The sequence below is a fragment of the Candida metapsilosis genome (genome assembly GCF_017655625.1).
Source record: "Candida metapsilosis strain BP57 chromosome Unknown scaffold1, whole genome shotgun sequence".
NCBI classification, from domain to species: Eukaryota; Fungi; Ascomycota; class Pichiomycetes; order Serinales; family Debaryomycetaceae; genus Lodderomyces; species Lodderomyces metapsilosis.
This window is the reverse complement of record NW_027138159.1, coordinates 1365357-1384507: the sequence shown is the minus strand read 5'-3', so window position 1 is coordinate 1384507 and position 19151 is coordinate 1365357. Positions and strand designations below refer to the sequence as shown.

Here is a 19151-nt window from a genome sequence, read left to right as displayed (position 1 = left end):
AAAGGAGGCCGAGTTAATAAAACAAAGTGCGGAACGGATGAACCAAGAGATAACATCCGCTAAGTGGCATGGGTGGCCAATACCATTTATGAATGTGATTTCAAAAAAAAGTTTTCCACAGTATATAAAGAGATTCAAATGACCATCATTTACTTGATCAATTCAGTTCCTTAGTCTCTACACACAATAGCTGCTTTATATAATGTCTTATCCTGATATACCTAGTGCAGGTTTTACTGGTTGGAAACAATTACTTCATGGTTTTTGTCCAGGTAAACCAAAGTTTACAGAGAAGGATTACCCCTCTTTGGAAGGAAAAGTTGTCATAGTGACTGGAGGAAATACTGGTGTCGGTTATGAAACAGTCAAATCTTTAGCTGGTTCAACAAAGGCGAGAATTTACATCTTTTCAAGAAATGAAGAAAAGACTCTTGAAGCGATTGCGAAGTTGAAACAAGAAGTTGCAAAAGAATATGATGTTGTTGACAGAGAGATTGGATTTATTCAAGTCGATTTAAGTGATCTCACCACCATCAAACCGGCGGTTGAAAAATTCTTGAAACAAGAAGACAGGGTGGATATAATTATCAACAATGCAGGTGTAATGATGCCACCACGAGGTTCTAAAACCAAGCAGGGATATGAATTACAAATTGGAACCAACGCTTTGGGCCATCACTTATTGCAACGTTTATTGGATCCCATTTTTATCAAGACCTCAAAAACAAACCCACCAGGATTGTCGAGAATTGTGTGGGTCTCATCAACAGGTCATATTTCTGCACCTAGAGGTGGTATCTTTTGGGATGACATTGGGTTCGAAAAGGTTCCAAAGTTTAGCACATCTACAAAGTTACAACTTTATGCACAAAGTAAAGCAGCAAATTTGATTCAAGCCCGTACATGGTCAAGAAAACATGATTATCCAAACGTAATCAGTAGCTCAGTTTGTCCCGGATATTTGAGCACCGAGTTACAAAGACACGCAACTTCCATGGAACAATATTTTTACAAATTCGTGCTCCACCCACAAAGATTTGGTGCTTATACTGAATTGTATGCTGCTTTCTCTCCAGGTGTGAAGGATGGTGATTACAGTATTTCATTTGGGACTCCTGCTAAAGGCAGAGAAGATTTATTGAGCGATGAAGTTGGCGATAAGCTCTGGGAATGGCTCGACAAGGAAACTGATCCATATGTATAAGTTGTATTGAGTAGATATTGATTTTTGTTCGTATAAAGTAAATTGACAATTGTTGAACCTTCGATGATGTATTTGACTTCACTCACTGTAGCATTTCAATGGTGCTTACCGACTAGTGCTGCGCCAAAACCTTAGCTCCTCTGAATTGATTTCTCAGTTGATTATGACCCTTTAGAGGTAAGCTCGATCTCCATTCAATCCAACCACGCCAACTCTTTATCCACCTGATTTAATTGCAACAAGTTCCCACTTACTTGTAAGTCTAGATTCTTGACATATTCATTTGTCTCCTTAGTCAATGTGTTCAAGTTGGTGATCAATTTCCGAGAATTGTTCAAGTTCACGTCGAGGTATTCCAATTTAAGAAAATCTTTTGATTGCGGATTTGAAGGCAAAGTACGTAATTGATTTATCCATTTGTGTGAAGTGCTTCCATTTTTCAGGTTGCTGCCATGTGTTTGAGTGTTGGCCATGGTCTGTGATACCTTTAGAGTTGCTGTTTTACTTTACTTTGACGTTTCTCTTGCGACTTTTTCTCAATTCCTTCTTTCAAAATCTATTCTTATTTACAAGAAAGTATATATATACATACACACACACACACACACACACATTGACCTATTCCTTAGAAAATGGAAAACCATAAGCACTTAATAGCGTCTTTGCTTGTGAGTCATCCTGTGCAGTGGTCTTGAATGTAATATCAATACCATTCAAATTTGGAAACAATTCTTGAAAATTCTCCAACTCAGGAAACAATTGAACATCTTCTGCGGTAAGACCAAAACTAACATTTCCATTCTTATCACCTGAACTGAATCTGATACCCTTGAAAGCTCTGATTCTTGGTAATACCAATTCGGTCAATGTGCTAATAAACTGATTCATGTCCCTATCAAAAAGCTCCACTTTTCCACCACATGGTCTACCTACTCTCACTTTCCATGGCAAGATGTTTGATCTGTTGAAGATTTGTTTGGCCTTGACGTTGGTGATAACTGATAATTGAAGTCTGGTGGAGATGTTCAACCATGGATGCTCTAATGCATACTTATTATATGAATGTACAACCACACTAGTAATTTCAGGCACATTTTTACTGGTTATTGGATATTTGTTCTTGGTAGATCTCGTACCACCACGTGGATTCCTTGATGAACGATAGACTTTGTAGGGCGAGTCGGTTCCCCAAGACCTTCTCTTGTTTCCTTCAATAACTTCAGCATCATGATCATAAAAGTGTAAAAGCAAGTCAGATTGCAACGTGCTGCTATAGTAGTCAGCAACTCTATCCTGGCATATTTCCGTAGGTTTGTATTTGACTGATCTAATGTCGTCTGCTGGTAACATCAAGTTTTGCAAACCAGGCTTCAATTTAGATTTTTCAACCTTGACCAAGTGATGCACTGGATTGACAGTAGAGTATCCTGGTCTGCATAGTATACTCGACTGGGAAAGCTGACGTACAAATGTCTTGTTCATTGATTGGGGTTGGGGTTTGGCTTGATAGTGGTGAACTCAGATGTAAAAAAAAATTTTCAACTTTGTTAGTTTTTGTGTTGAGAACAAAAAGCGTCAACAGAAAGGCAAGAACAACAACTGGTTCAATATACCAAAACTGTTGTACAACTACAATGAGGTTCTCCCTACCTGATGAGATAGATTATTCCGGTGGCTCAACACTTATTGAACACCCCGTGACTGATGCTACAATTGAACCAATTGGACCAAAAGTTGTCAAACCACCAAGCCGAGATGATGTGAGTGTCATGTATAAACTCATTAACGAACAGACCAATGAATGGATGAAACAAAAGGCTCGTGATGTAGAAAGACTGCAAACTCATAGTACTGCATCGATCCAACAAGTGAAGGACCAATGGGACGCTAGTATTCAAGCATTATCAGACACATTTAACCATAGGTTACAACTACAAGCTCAGCAAGTGGAGAGAGTCATACAAGAGGAGAAGACCAGAATAAGATTGGCACAGGAAGAAGAGAGGCGAAGGTTGGAAGAGGAAGAAAGAAGGAAGAAATTAGAACAAGAGCGTTTACAAAGAGAAGAGGAAGAACGCCGACGAAAAGAAGAAGCACGTCGTAAAGCGGAACAGGAACGGATAGAAGCAGAACGGAAACAAAAAGAAGCCGAAGAGGCGAAAAAGAAAGAAGAACAACGCAAACGTGAAGAAGAGGCACGATTGAAAGCTGAGCAAGAAGAAAAAGCTCGGAAAGAAGCCGAGTCTGAAAAACAACGAGCCGAGGAACTCAAACAGGAGCAAGAGCAAGCAACAACAAACTTCAGGTCAATAGAGAAGCAGTTTTTCAAGTATAAACAAGATATAGAAGATATCAAAACACAAGTTGTTGCTCCTTTGAATGCTAATAAAGAGTTGAAGAGACAAGTGAATCAATATAAACGTAAAATTAATCCCAAATTTGGTCAGTTGTCCAATTCAATATCACATACAAAGACTGTGAGTATGGAAGTTTACAACCTAGTTATACCCACCCAATCGAATGACCTTGTTTACAAATGGATCCTCAACTTCATTGCCAAGGCCATCATCGATCAAGCTGAAACTGAGGTTATTGTGCGACCATTTGCTGCAAGACCTTTGGCCATCTTGGCTTATTTTTTGCTTGAAAAATTTCCTGAATTTGAGTATTTTCTCACGGCAAGATTTATCAAGAAATGCCCATATATACTTGGATACTCATGCAGCATAGATTCCGAAGAAGGTAGGAAAAGAATGGGATGGAAACGGAATCAAGATAACAAATGGGAAGATGACGTAAAGTATGATGAACGTGTTGGAGGGATATGTACAGTATGGTCGGTCATGACGCATGAATCACCAGCTCAAATTGGCATATATTCACATAAATCATCTTGGCAATTTGTGGCGCGAATCTTGAATACTGATTTGAACTTGATTAGAAATACCCATTTTGAACTATTGGCCAATTGGTGGGAAGCAGTTGGTGGTGAATTTGCAAATGAGTATGGTTACCAAAGTAAAAAGTTGATGTTTGCCATGGTTGGAGCTTTTGTTGATGCTGTTGCTAGTAAACGGTTCCCGGCTGCTGCAAGATTGAGACTTTTAGGCGAAGAGTGGCAAACAAAAGGCATGATTCAAGGACTAAAACAAATGGAAGGATAGACATTATATATAGAGAGAGGATCTATTTAAACATTACTCGAAATCACTTTCTGATTCCACTGAATCCATTTCTGAATCCAGTTCGTCTGATGCAATTTGAGCTTTATAATCAATCTTATTTTTAACTCTACTGCTTCTTCTTGTGGGTTCGACAACTTTCTTGCTCGGCTTTTCCACTCTCCGAGCACTTTTTTTATTCCTAGAGCGCTTGTTGCTAGTTTGCACTGGCTTGACTCGTTTAGGCGCATTTGCGGTAATTGCATTATCAGTTTGTTTCCGCTTCAAATCGGAAATCTCCTTCTTGATCAAGTTCACCAACTTGCCTTGTAAACCATCATGTATAAAAATTTGAGATACAACAGATTGTGCTTCAGCAGCACTAGCCATTGGGGCATATATATCTTGTGGTAGTTTGAATTTTTCAGACCAGGTTTGAATGGGCCAGATCTTATAATCACTATATGTTTTCAAAACCAATTGAGCCAACTCGGCAATTCGATAAAGATTAAGCACCTCTTGTGGTTTATTCAACGCTTCGTAGTCTTCGCTTGGAATGGTGGCATCTCGATGTTGTTTGACTCTGCTAGCCAAGTAGTAGAGTAAGGAAATGTTTTCCGCTTTGGCTATTAATTGCACATAGTAGGTGAGGAAACGAGCTGCAAATGAATAAGCCTCTAGTGTCTTTTCGTCGTCATTCGATTCACTTTCCTTGTCTGTGTTCAATATGGAAAGGAAACGCTCATGGTGAGTCACATTATGAATTAACCTAACCAACGACTTTTCAAACTTCAAGTTTTTAGACGCTTCAGATCTCTTGAACATGGACCTCACCCACAAAGTGTTTTCTGTTTTTAAAATACCATCTTGCTCAATAGCGGTGAAAAATACCAAAGCAAGATATTTTTCCGATATCGATTCTGAGGCAAGATATTGTCTCAATTTTTTGGAAAACTTGGTTCTCACTGTGAGTTCTTTATCGTCTAATAGGAAGCATAGCTTTCTCATTGTTGATGAAGAAATGACTTCATTGTAAATTGGGATTTTTGCCAACTTTAACAAGTACTCACCAGCGGTTAATCTTAATTTTGCTTTGTATGGATCCGGAGTAGGCCAAGTTTCATTAGTTTTGTTAACAATTTCTCCCTCATTTCCGATTATTGAAAGCAACAATTTGATAACAGGAGCAGCTTTTTCCTTTGCAGTCTCAGGGTCGTCAACGTAGCTTTTCAATGAATTGATAAAGTAGCGAATAGACAATAGTTTGTATACTTGCTGTTCATCTTCAGACAGGTTTTCAAGCAACACATTCTTTATAACATATTCAGTAATAGCCGATTCTTTGTCACTGACTGAAAACTTGTCAACCAAAAAGAGCTCTGCTATGCTACTCAAGTGAGCACCAAAGCGCTTATCAGAAATGTTCAATGGATACACTTTTTCAATGATGTCGTTGTAGCAAACCTCCTTTCTATCGCTTAGACTAATAGTTTTCAAAGAATATTTTGCTTCTTCTGGAGATCCCTCAGCTGCCAATTTGACCAACAGTTCAGTAAACAAAATTTCACCAGGGAACAGTTCAGGGTATTTTTTAACAAAATGGTAAATAGTCTTGAGCGATCCTGACTTGTTTGTTTCATTTTCGTCCATGCACAATTCAACCAACGCTCTGACGTGGAATTTGAACACTTCGGGTGAGATGACAGACATTTTTTCGAGCAATCCATTTGCAGCTGCTTTGAAATCGGACTGTGACAGTTTAGAATAGGAAATGAGAGGCTCAACATTGGATCTGTTGAGTAACAACGGAGAGCCCCTCAATATCAACAATTTTGTGTTGTAAACCATATCAGTTGGTGTTACAGTAGTACTATCCTCGCATTTAAGATTCTTTGAATCAGCAAGTTTACTCAACAATTCCTTGAACGCCCTATTGATGGTGTTTAGATCAGACTCTGATGAGATACAGGTTCTTATCAAGTGATAGAATCGAGCTCTGTTGAGTTTAAAGAGCCTTTCCAAACAGGAATAGGTATTGCAATCCTCAGGAAATGAAACACAGATCCAATTTAAAATCTTTTCAAGTTTAGCCAAGTTTGACTTGAGCAAATCCGATGGTGGTGGGTTGTTTTCTTTGTCCAAAGAAGTTACTCTGTGTGATTCATCAGCAATATTTAAGAAGTTTTCAATCACGTTGGCAATTTGACTTTGTCTTTTAAGAATTGCGGTGAATGCATCTTTACTTTTGTCATTTAAATTGGAGTAGAAGCTAACCAATCTTTCTACTCGTTTCACTGAATTCGACTCCGAGACAGGAATAAGCTTTTCAAATAGCGATTCATCAACGAGAGCAGTTATGTTTTTGTCATTGATGTAGATTAAGGATAGTATTTGATTGGGAATATCCAAAATCAACTTCTTGAGGTCCTGATCTAACTGAATTTCATTGTTGTCGGCTTCGCTTTGAGCATGTCTGTGGTATATCGAGCTTAAAACTTTAATTGAAGTAGACCTAATATTCTTGTGCTTTTCTCTAATCAATTGTGACAAGGTCTCCAAAATCTCTTTATTAGCAACTTTGGTGATAAAGACATCATATGGTATCTTGTCAAGGGCAACACACGCTGCCTCCCTAACTCTATGATCAGTATCCACCATACACTTTTTGAGTTCATCAGCAAGAACATGGCTTATGTCATTGGCAACGTACTGATTATTGAGAAGAATGTCTGGAATTAAGTTCACCCATAAAGCACGAACATAATGAGAAATATCATTAGTTTTCTTCAACCAATTCAACCAGATTGAACTGTGTATGACAAAGAAATTAACTTTATGTAAGGGAACAGTTGAGCTATAGCTTTTTGTCCCTAACATCTGACCAATAGTCCTAGTAGCCAAAGCCCGTACTCTTTCATCACTTGCATTTAATTCGTCGTCAATTAAACAAATGACAGACGACATGATGGAGGGAACAAATGTCCAAAGTTGCACTGATAAATGGTGAATCTTTTTCAACGCCTCCAAAGCTTTTAAAAACTCATTTTCACTTCGCTTTTGAAATTCAGCTTCATTCGAATTATCAGACTCCAACTTGCTTGAATTGGTGTACAAGATCTCGGAGAAATATTGAGCCACCAATCTTGACATTCTATCGACATTGTTTTCACAGACAGCCAAGGAAAAGCTAAATTCAGGTGCGGTTATATGTTCCAGAAGTAGTTGGTTATTAGACCCATGGATTTCAAGCTTATTCAAAATCATTTTGATAATTTCCAATGGTACAGCTTCAGATTCTGAAATCACTTCCGATAATATATCTGTGACTAAAGTTTCCAATTCTCGAGGAAAGTTGTGCTTAGTGCCGATATTGTAAAATGATTCAAATAAAAGTTTCATCAATTTTTGTGATTCATGAAGGTCAAGGATCAAGATAATGGATTTAGTTTCAGCCAATCTTTTTAATAAATAAACGTATTGCAAATAGTATTGAGGTCTTTCTGATTTTCCAGTACTGGCGATTCTGGTAAATTGCTTAAAAAACGACTCAAATATAAGTGATAATTGTTCATCCAGGTAGGGAGCATTGGGTGCATAAAGCCTAAGTATATCTGATAAGCAACAACAAGCAAATGCTTGCACCCCAATGCTAGGATGATTCAATAGCCTTTTGTCAACAAGGTCCTTGGTCACCAGTTCGAGAGAGGATAAATCGACCTCTTCATCGTCCAAATTGGATAGCTCTTCGTGTAACTCCATCAATCTAGTAATCAACTCCTTGTTGCTAATATTCTTTTTGATGGTACAAATGATTCGTTTATCAAAGTGTAAGCTACTACTGCTGTTGCTGCTGCCACCACTGTTTATATCATTCTTACTCATATCCATAGTGGATGATGTAGTTAATGACCTTCGTGATTGAACCATTGTAGTAGATGTCTTGTTGGCTTGAGCTGTATGTGGTGTGTGGTTAAAGAATCAAAACAAAGTAAATTTTTTTTTGTTTGGTGTAGGGACGCGTCTATTACATAACGAATTATGTAATCAACTGTAATCTCAGTTAGGGGATTAGCTTTACTTAGCAAGGTATTGAAGTTGCAAGGAGAAAGAGATTGAATAACGTCAGCAGATCAGAACTTTGTTAATTTGGGTACTACTATAGAAATAGGCCGAACTTCTGTGGCGAAAAATTCACAAGCACTTGATTTTTTAGACTGAATTTGACACTTCTTTCTTCTTTAATAAAACTGACCACAGCTGTTCTATTTCTTTTGCAACGATTAGTAAACCGAGTCCATATATATTAAGTAAGTTCCGATGTGGTGAAAAACTGTTTAACAGTAAAGTACAAAAATGGGTGCAAAATTATACACTTAGGAAGAAAAAAAATATCATCAACAAACTTTACAACACCAGATCAATCCCCTCTCTTCTAAATTATATCTTAATCGTATTGAAGAACGCATATAGAACATAGATGATAGGTTAAGATGCTAACGGGGTGTACAAAGAAGATGCAAAAAAGAAAAGCCCAACGCGGGACTCGAACCCGCAACCTTTCGATTTCCTGTGTTTAAGAGTCGAATGCTCTAGCCGATTGAGCTAGCCAGGCTTTTTGTTGAAAAATAATATTTCGGGGTATTTAAAAGAGGTTAAAATGTGGATAAAATTTGCATTAAAATCTACCCTATTTTGGCTATACTTGCAATATGGGGTCTGCAACTGTAAGGAAAGGGACTCAATATAGCTCGACTGTGTATTGGCAATTCATTCGAAGAATTTTGAAGCGATTGAATTGAATAGACGATGATGGTAGTAGAATGATTGCTCATGCACAACATTATTCTGCTCATACCAGTGAAATGTCTGGAGTAAGATAGGGTTTACACTGATCGGAACATTCTATCAGCCTTGAATAGTTCCGAGTATTTTTTCGTCATTTTCTTGCTTAGTAAGATACAATTATATGCTTCAGAAATATTGTGTGAGATTGGTTGCAAAAAGCTTGTATCATAGAGTCCATTATGAATTTTACAAGCTACTTTTACGTATAGTAGGAGTTAGAGTCGGATGTTAGTTTAACCGAATCTGTTACTAGAATACTGAGTAAAATTTATGAAACTGGTTTAAATGAAGAAAAGAATACTCACTTTGGACAATCCTGTTTAGGTAGTGATATAATGGATCATAATTTCATTTCGAAATGGCATTGTTAGACAATTTCTTAGAACAATAGGTGGATTGGAGATGTCCGACAAGGTTAACTCCTATAAAGCGGTAATTTCATTCTGTCCCGTGGTTATGAGCCGATGACGTTATTGAACAATAGAAATTCCATGAAAAAAATATCATCACAAATGTGAGGATATTTTCTGAACCACCAATCACAACTTGAGTGGTATACAAACCTATACTCCAATAGAGGCCTTATTGTTTCGATAGTTGCTACTTCATTGTTGTCAAGCAATAGTAAAAAGAGAAGGCAACGAGGGACATTGGTTATGAACCTTCACCCGCACACCAGCATTAATGAAGTTTCACTCAAAATATCTCACCTCGTGGGTGTGTGGTTATTGAAATAAAGAATATAAATATATTTCAATTGCTTCCTTCATTTGAATTCTTGTTATTTACTTTTACCCTCAACAAAAGATGATTTCATTATTGCAAAACTTGTTATTGGCATTTTTGCTTGGTTCATTTGCCGCTGGTACTCCTATTGAAAAGAGACAACCCAAATTTATTGCTCACGAGTTTGAAGACATCAAGGTTCCTTCAGTCCACCAAAGAAGTGAAGTCTATGATTTTGATGATCGTACCAGTCGTTATGTGATTTATTTGAAAATGGGATCCGAGCAACAGAAAGTAGAAGCCCATATCGATACTGGAAGCTTTCGTTGGGAGATTCCAGGTCCAAACTCTATTTGCAATACTAATAATCTATGCAAGCCTGAGTATGTTTTTGACTCCGATAAATCTACTTCGTTTAAGAATCTGACTGTCGTAGCTAAACCAGCATTTGGTGCTGATAAAACACATGGCTACATAGTTACCGATGATATCTATCTCGATAACGGTGACAAGGTTCCTCAATTTCAATTTGATTTGTTGGATTTGCTTAAAAAAGATTATAGGGGAATATTGGGATCTGGGTACAGTACTCACAGAGACGCATCTTTTGCTCTTGCTGCAAAGGATGCTGGTTTAATTGATCATTCAGGCTACTCAATTTTCAAAACCTCAGACAAAGGTGGAACATATCTTTTGGGAGCTGTTGACAGAGCCAAGTATGATGGCGACTTGCACATTGAAGACTCTACAGGAAAAATTAGTGTGGATTCAATAACTTTGGCAAACGGTACGGTTGTTGCAACTGGGTTGAAATTTACACCAGACACTGGTGTTCCCTATTTGATAATGTTGGATTCAGTAGTCGATGATATTCTTAAAGAAGTCGGAGCTGATGATAAAGGACAAGTTCCTTGTGACCAGGTATTGAATGGGAACAAGAGCTTGTCATTTCAAATTGGTTCTCTTGAGATACCAGTGTACTATAAGGATTTTTTTGTCAAAAAATCGGGCAATAGTTGTGGATCAGCAATACATAGATCAACTGACCGTGATTATCAATTTGTTGGGCTCCCATTTATTAGAAATGCTTACATTGCTCACAACTTTGATACTAAGAAGATGGCTATTGCACCAGTAAAGCATACTGATGAGTCTGATGTTGTTGACTTTTGGTTTTAAATTAGAGTAGTGAAGTAATAGAGGACTATTGTTTTTTTTTAAAGTGTAGATTAAATGGTTCTTTCGACATATGTTAAGTATCTAGAGCTGATTGAGATATCGAGGTGGACTACTTCACCGATTAATCAAATATCAAATCTGGGTGGTTTGTATCTATTTTTTTTTACAACCAAAGTGGTGATTCATATGTTTATAGTTCTACAACTTTAAACCACCACCAGCTTCTATTACCTTACAGTCTACTCTGATACCTCATCATAATCATACTTTGAACTTCATCAGTTATCTTCACGTTGCCATTTTGGTGGGGAACATTTGGAATAGCGTGAGGGCTTCTGGCAGATCATCTACACTTCCCTCCCCTTTAAGTTCAACACCTTACATACACATTGTCATCCCATAAAGACCCCCATACAGCTAAGAGTATCCCTTCTAAGTGCAATGGGATCTCGATGGGAGTGTTTTGACTCAATTAATCACTCCATTGACTGGTTTTTACACACTTGGTAGTGCCATTTTCTCCCATTCATCCGAGGAAGACGAGAGAAAATAATACAAATCCGGGGAAATGCGACTACTACAATAAGGAAATGAAAGAAGGGGAAAAGCAGAAAAAAAAATCATTCAACTTCAAGAACAACACCAGTAACAAAGGATACGAAACAATAACTGATCGTATCATACACACATCCCATACACAGCTAGACCAGTCAGCTAATCATTCCTTCAACCACCCTACTATGGATATTCAAAACGAAGTGCGCCAGCCTACACCCAATCTAAAACTCATCAATACGTCAAGTGGGGTACGAGTGTCGCAAGCCTGTGATCGATGTCGAATCAAAAAAATTAAATGTGATGGATTATCACCTTGTCATAATTGTAAAAAGGCAAACTTGGAATGTAAAACATCAGATAAATTAACTAGAAGAGCATTCCCAAAGGGGTATACAGAAAATCTTGAAAAGAAAGTTAAAGCGTTGGAAGAGGAAGTTCGTCTTCTACGAGAAAGTCTGAATGGTAGTAGCGATAACCATCATCATGCGGGGATGAAAGATGTGGGAGTTTCTGGAACACCACACAAGTTGTCTACTTCTAATCCTGCCACCATCCCTACAACTACAACAACCAATGACAAGGTACTATTTCAAACAACAAATCAATCCATACAAATCAACAACCCTATTGACCAAATATTTAATCTTGATGATAGAGGCATCATTATTGGTAATGACAACCTCAATTTCGAATCACAATTTAACCATTTGTTGATAAATTTACATATGCCATTTTTGAAAATCACCAATAGTCACAATTTTCTTTTAAATGATCCCAACGGTTACTTGTACGATCCCTCACAAACCAAGAATAATCAGTTCCATAATAAGGATTTAGACTTGGTATTCAACCCATTAACTGGAGCTAATCCTAGTGCGCCAGAATCCACATCTGGTGTGAATGATTTACCACATGATGTATACGATTTGTTCATCAAGTTGATTAACAATTTTAAAAAAGTTTTCAAATCAAAAAAGGAATTGGATGCCCAAATTACTCAATATTTTCTAAATTACAATATATTTATCCCCATATTCGATTATCACGAGTTTATCCAAAATTATGATGACTTTCATACAATGTATCCATTCATCTTCACATATGATGATTCCACCATTAATGGATTTAATTTGTCCAATACCAGTGATTACCAAATTGTCAATCGATTTCTAATGACCATTATTCAAACTTATGCCATGATTTTTATCAACAATCCAACCATCAATTTAAATTTACTATTGAACCATTCGGATCCTCACTATTCAATAAACAGAGACAAGTCAATATTGAACTCACTTTATGATATATTACCTTATTTCAATGGGTTTCAAATCTCAATAAGTCAATTACAAACTTATTTGTTGTTACTTTATTATTCACTTCTTACCAATAATAAAGAAAAGTCATTAATCTTGTCATCACTTATTAACGCATTTATTGGTATATTAGGAATCAATTTGAACTCAAAAAACTTGTTCTTCAACGACTTGTCATTGAATGTACAACAACGTCGCAATAGAGTCAAGATTTTCTGGACTTTTAAAGTATTGTTGAAATGCTTTAATTTAAAGTTTGGATTTAAACCAAGTCTTAATACCACTGTGATCAACCCTGTCACCATTGATCGATATTTCCAATTAACACCAGAAAAGCTATCATCTTTACTTGATGATAATGATGATCTATTCAATACGTTGTTGAAACCAAGCATTGAATTCTTAAACTTGATGAATATTATAATCCCATCTTCATTTTCTCCCAATTACTATCAATACCTAAAACTTGATAAGAAAAAGAAGGAGAAAGAGCATCCAACCAACTCCCACAATCATCATCGATTAGATTGGATTTTGAATGAAGATGATGGTGATGGAAATGATGGTAATTTGAATTACAATTTCAATCAATTTTTGACTATTGATAAAAACTTGTCTGATTGGAGACAGTCTTTAAAACAAAAGGTGATTCCGTTGCTTCCACTCAATTTGGAATTGGGATTACCAAACTTGGTCAACGTTTCTCATAATAATTTGTACCATGATATGTCTCAAGAACATTTAAAACAAGAAGTAATGATTCATTATTATCAAACTGGAGTACCTGACATCTACACCGCATCACAATTGATCAAAATCCAACTCAACTTCCACTATGTCCTCATTCGATCAATGAATTATTTGAATTTCATTGTAGATAAAGAGTTGGACTTTGTGTACTATAAGGAAATTGCCGTGATTGCACTGGAAGTGTTGCAATACTTCAATCTAATATTTTATCACATTAGCTTATCACATGAGAAGCGAAATGATCCAGTGATTAATTCAAATGCAATAGTTATGCAAAGTTTACGATTGGATGTGGATGAAGATGGGTTTGTGATTAATGATTTCTCCGTTAAACGAAGACGATCCAACGCTAAGCCAAATGCCGTTAAACGAGTAATTAAAGAAATCCCCATGTCTCCATTTAATCCAATGTTGAATGGATTATCACTAACGGTTATCAATTTGAAAAAATCCATGGTTTTGCAAATGTTGTATTTATTGATTTGTCAAATGAAGTTTATCAAACGTCAAGAGTTGATTGGGAACATTGTTGAATCTGTCCAACTTCTTCAAAATTCAGTTGATTTGTTTATTACAATCTTTTTAAACTATCGACCTGGAGTTAATTCGAAAAAACGGACTAATGAAGATGTATTGTTTGATAAATTGATGAAGGATGAATTGAGAGTTGAAATTTTACAATATCAACAACATCGACAACAACAACTGCAGAATGATGATAGTGATGATGATGATGATGATGATGAAGATGGCGAAGATGTGCTTGGTCATGGTCGAGGAGAAGGAGCTCGGTATTACAAGAGTATTGATTGGGATAATGAAAATTTGGATGAGGATTTAAAGTATCTCAAGATTTGTAAATTTATCAAGTACAAATCACAGTCGATATTGGAACAATATAATGCTTCTCAGTTGAATCATCAGCAAAACAAGCATCACCATCAAGAACAACCGGCTGGTATTCCACAAAATCCATTCACACCGGTATCGTCCTCAGTCTCAGGCTCAGACTCGGGCTCAGGCTCATCTCATTCAATGAAACTCGATCTCAACCATACATTTCCTAACAAGAATGGTAACAACAGTGACACTAATCATAAAGATTTTGGTGCAGCTCATGATCTAATGGACTTAAAGAGAAGTTACTCCAATAGGAATTTAAACTATCCAGCCATGGAACGTCACGATCAATCTATATAATGTATCTACTGTATGAAATATGTTTCTACCCATTGTTTTACATTTTCGCATCAATGTAATTCCTCTCCGACAACTGTTTTGTCTCATACCACCACCTCATCGCCAACTCAACTCTATTCAAATCAAGACTATCACTCATGACCTTCCACAACATACCAGTCAAGTAATTGGCCTCCAACACATTACTTTTCACAATCAAATCCCATATCCTATCCACCCAAGAAATAAACATTGATACGGGGAAATAAGGCACTAAATTAATCAAAGCCAACACAGCAGCTTCACGTACAGTGTCTGGCGCAAGTCGATTTTCAAACTTGTATTCCTTCTTGAAACGAGGCAACAAGTCACGAACTACCTTATCTTTGGGTTTCTTGGCTTTGTTTTCATGAATAATGTCATTTTCCAATTTTTTATCTTGCTCCAAGGTGTTTAGCGTTGAATGAGCTTCGATTTCGGAAATTGGTTGTGCTGATGCAAAACTTGGATTCTCCTGGGTAGGGCCAGAAGCAGCTGCACTTGGTTTGATGGGGACTCCACGATGGATTGGTGCGCATAAATCAGCCAAAAAGTGGAAAAACTCATCACCTGAATTGATGAAAATGGAATTTTGTGGATATGGTTGAGGATTAGACAAGATCTTTTTCCCAATAGTCTCGATAGCGATGCATAATTGTGTAGCTGATAATCGTTTGGGGAATTGACTAATGAGCAAATTGACGTATTCAATACAATCCCTCAAATCAACTTTATTGCTATTGGCGAAATAAAACAACAATACTGAATGACTAGCTTCAATTAAATCATTACTGGAATATTTCGCATCATTAGCTAAATCACAAACAAGATTATAAATCCGATTGGCAAATTGTTCATTGGCTATTGGTTTCTGTTGTAAATAGTTTTCCCATAATCCCAATACAAATAGTACCTTCAGTTGCATTATATAATTATGATCCAATACATCAGGGTATAAATTAATTTCATTATAATCCAGAAACAACCGTAATGCCAATTGTTGGAAATGGTCACCAGTAGATAATGCCAATTCAACACTAAGGTAATAAACAAAATTATAATTATCAAACCCACCTTGCCCAATTGAAAGCAAGATAAAGTTGAGATAATATAAACTTGGTAATGTAATTAATGCAACTTGTCTATAAGCACGTTGCATAATGACCAAATCTCGATTATTAAACCAAATGAAATTTGATTTGTTACCAGTGAGGAATCTGGTAAATATACCTTGGAATATAATCACTTCAGAAAATAGCAAGTTTTTCATAAAATACCAAAACAGTTGAACAAATGAATTATTTTCTTTAGCACTGGTAAATGTATTGAATGTTGAGGATGCACACATGTGATTAACCAATTTATTGAAGTCGGCAATTTTTACCAAATTAGAAACAATCAAATCTTCATTTTGTCGATTATATTTCAACTGAGTGAAATATGCAGCAAGTAAGAAGGAAAACTTGTTTAAATGTTTAATCACCGGTTTTTGTAAAATCTTTTTATTAGCATCATTACCAGCGTTATTATCTCGAGGATTAATTTGGAAAAACTGTTGATACAGCAATGTGGAAACAGTTGGCGACAAGAAAATCATATCCATAAGTACCCCCACCATGAACCCATCACCAATATGTTTAGTGTACTTCTTGACGTGTTCATTATCTTTTTGATAAACCAAAGCCAAACTAGTAACACTAAGATAAACCACATCCTGTGAATGACTACTGCTCAAACTAAACTCCAAACAATGAATAAACAAACTCTTGATTTTCTCATCCCAATCATCGAAAAACCATCTGTATTGGAAGTAATTTGCATCCACGTACAACTCATTACGTAATGGGTTCGATAACATCATTCCACAAATTATAGACAACACTTTCCAACTATTGGCTCTGGGATTGTACCATACGAAATTCTCCAACTCCTTTTTGATGACAGTGTAAAACTCCTTTATTGATAATGTAGGTTGCGATACTTCCAATTTCTTATCAGTAATCAATTTAAACACTTCAATAATTAAGTAATTTTCCTCAAACGCAGGAGGTGGCGACGACGCAGTGGGTCCAAAACAAACAGGACTATTCAAGAAACTAGCAATAACAAGCCCCAAATTTCTTTCATGTTTGATATATGGAACATAATTGTATAAATACCCCAACACCTTATTCACTGTTGTAGTTGGTTTGGGATTCCTCAATTCATCAATAACAAAATCAAGGTCTTGTGGATGGTTGTTTGGATCATTTGAGTAGGCATATGATTGTTGCAGCTGCAGCTGTGGGTTGTTCAATAGTGCTCGTCCTTGTGGACCTAGCTTACCATATAAGTCAGACATCAAAAGTAAGTGCTGCTAGTGATGGTGTGTTCTTTTCTGAAATGTGGAGAGAGATTGGAGATTTGGAAAAATTTCGTATGAAAAAGAAAAATTCGCCCCAAAACCGAGGGAGTTAAGCATCAACGCTACCAATCTATAATTGTGGTTTTTGCCGTAGATTTCGTAATGGTGCTATTGCTTTAATTAGTTCGTCCGTTGCTACTGTACTTGTTGTGGTAGCTATAGCATTGTTGCAGCTTAGAGATGAAAGAAGAATAGGAGGGTCAGTGACGCAAGTGGATGAAGAAGGTATCATAAGGGAAGGTGTTGAAGAGGAGATAAAGATTATAAAACAGTAAAACTTGTACAAGAAACTAAACAATGTATATGAATATAAATATATATATATAAGTTGTATATCAAAAGACACGTTCTATCACAAAGGTTAAGGGTCATATTTTTACTTATTTGCAAATAAACTTCTTCCTAGTTTACCAAAAATGATGATTCCACAAAAGAAGAAACTTCCAATCCATAACCACAAAGCAATAACATCATTATTAGTTTTAGAAAATCCACTATTGTTATTAATAATGATACTGTTGTAGTTTTGAGAATATATGCAAACACACGCAACACCCGAGGCAATTAATGAAGCCAAAAAGCCTGAAATTGTTCCATCTAATAATAACCATAAACCAGGATTAATTAATGACCAAATAATTGAAACTTGTAAAAAACTATTCCACTCGATTTTACGAATGGCATAACTTATACCTAAGAATGTTATAAATGATCGAATCAAGTCACTTGAAACTTGACTTTTGGAATTTGGGTTGGGGTTTGATGAAAGTAATCTTTTGGAAAAGATTTGTGGGGTAATTTTATCCAATATAGGATGTAATGAAGCCATAATTAATCCTTGTAAAGTTAAAGCCAAAATGTCATCAATGGTGAAAAGAATTGGGAAATGAGTAGTACTGATTTCAATATAGTTACTCAATCTAAATTTTGAAACAAATGAATTGAGAAAAATATGAGTAATTGTTAAGGGATAATTGACCAATTGATTTTCATTAAAATGATTGTAATTGATATGTCTGGTAACTTGATTGTAAACGAATGCAGAAATGGCCAAAATTGCCAACTTGAAAATCAATGGAAGTGAATATAATGTCAATTTAGTTGGCTCTTCCTCTTTAGGCTTTATAGTGTCTCCATTTTTACCAGTGTTTAGTACATTAAGATCAAGTAATGAAGAATCGTCAATATCTTTATTATAATCAACAAAGGAATCTCCTTCATACATTCCATACAATTCAGGACGTGTCAAGTTAATTTCGGAGTCAGTTTTGCCCATTTGACCTGATGCTGCGTCGGTACTTTCTTGCAGATGAATGGATGATGGCGTCTGTGTACCATCCATGCCTTTTATATTGGTATTTGATATAGCAATTCGTCTGAGATCAGACATGATAAACCCAATTGTATTATAGCAGCTAATTGGTGTAAGTTTTATAAAAAAAACGGGTGTCGTGGCAATTTGTTTTCCCTAGGGATGACTCTAGTTTAAGGAGTTCTTACTAATACAGATTATGCAATTGTAGGTATTAGCTAGTATTGTCTTATTGAGCAGTAAGTTGTTTTATACAGTCCGTTAGTGATAAATACAGTGGTAGTGTTGTATGAATAGGGTCTTGTTATTTGAGTAAATGGTATGATTAGGTTGATGTTGTTGTTCAATTCTCTTGTGATAAATTTTGAAAAAGGAGAGAATGACGCAAAAACTCATTGTCACGAAAATATGATTTACGACATTACAACTTATAGGATATGCTACTCCCAATAAACTCTATACCTCATTATTGCATCCT

The 19151-nt window shown here is 36.2% G+C and overlaps 9 protein-coding genes across 9 annotated transcripts; 4 read left to right on the top strand and 5 right to left on the bottom strand. All coding sequences in view use genetic code 12, as the record gives it.

Moving 5' to 3' along the window:
* Positions 1-202: 202 nt before the first annotated feature.
* On the top strand, positions 203-1204 carry I9W82_000600 (uncharacterized protein; the record flags this gene model as incomplete). The annotated part of the gene is made up of 1 exon (XM_067694983.1): positions 203-1204. One exon carries the CDS (start codon positions 203-205, stop codon positions 1202-1204), a length of 1002 nt encoding a protein of 333 aa, XP_067550625.1.
* A 194-nt stretch (positions 1205-1398) lies between these two features.
* On the bottom strand, positions 1399-1677 carry I9W82_000599 (uncharacterized protein; the record flags this gene model as incomplete). The annotated part of the gene is made up of 1 exon (XM_067694980.1): positions 1399-1677. One exon carries the CDS (start codon positions 1675-1677, stop codon positions 1399-1401), a length of 279 nt encoding a protein of 92 aa, XP_067550624.1.
* Positions 1678-1822: 145 nt separating this feature from the next.
* Positions 1823-2686, bottom strand: I9W82_000598 (mitochondrial 54S ribosomal protein uL5m; the record flags this gene model as incomplete). The annotated part of the gene is made up of 1 exon (XM_067694979.1): positions 1823-2686. The coding sequence occupies one exon, from the start codon at positions 2684-2686 to the stop codon at positions 1823-1825; it is 864 nt and encodes a 287-aa protein (XP_067550623.1).
* A 152-nt stretch (positions 2687-2838) lies between these two features.
* Positions 2839-4368, top strand: GLE1 (nucleoporin; the record flags this gene model as incomplete). Its single annotated transcript, XM_067694978.1, has 1 exon — positions 2839-4368. One exon carries the CDS (start codon positions 2839-2841, stop codon positions 4366-4368), a length of 1530 nt encoding a protein of 509 aa, XP_067550622.1.
* A 33-nt stretch (positions 4369-4401) lies between these two features.
* PDS5 (Pds5p) lies at positions 4402-8292 on the bottom strand (the record flags this gene model as incomplete). The annotated part of the gene is made up of 1 exon (XM_067694977.1): positions 4402-8292. One exon carries the CDS (start codon positions 8290-8292, stop codon positions 4402-4404), a length of 3891 nt encoding a protein of 1296 aa, XP_067550621.1.
* Positions 8293-10017: 1725 nt separating this feature from the next.
* On the top strand, positions 10018-11115 carry I9W82_000595 (SAP98; the record flags this gene model as incomplete). Its single annotated transcript, XM_067694976.1, has 1 exon — positions 10018-11115. One exon carries the CDS (start codon positions 10018-10020, stop codon positions 11113-11115), a length of 1098 nt encoding a protein of 365 aa, XP_067550620.1.
* Positions 11116-11855: 740 nt separating this feature from the next.
* On the top strand, positions 11856-14939 carry ZCF16 (Zcf16p; the record flags this gene model as incomplete). Its single annotated transcript, XM_067694975.1, has 1 exon — positions 11856-14939. One exon carries the CDS (start codon positions 11856-11858, stop codon positions 14937-14939), a length of 3084 nt encoding a protein of 1027 aa, XP_067550619.1.
* Positions 14940-14976: 37 nt separating this feature from the next.
* PEX8 (Pex8p) lies at positions 14977-17298 on the bottom strand (the record flags this gene model as incomplete). Its single annotated transcript, XM_067694974.1, has 1 exon — positions 14977-17298. The coding sequence occupies one exon, from the start codon at positions 17296-17298 to the stop codon at positions 14977-14979; it is 2322 nt and encodes a 773-aa protein (XP_067550618.1).
* Positions 17299-17737: 439 nt separating this feature from the next.
* Positions 17738-18751, bottom strand: I9W82_000592 (uncharacterized protein; the record flags this gene model as incomplete). The annotated part of the gene is made up of 1 exon (XM_067694973.1): positions 17738-18751. One exon carries the CDS (start codon positions 18749-18751, stop codon positions 17738-17740), a length of 1014 nt encoding a protein of 337 aa, XP_067550617.1.
* Between the last annotated feature and the right edge of the window lie 400 nt (positions 18752-19151).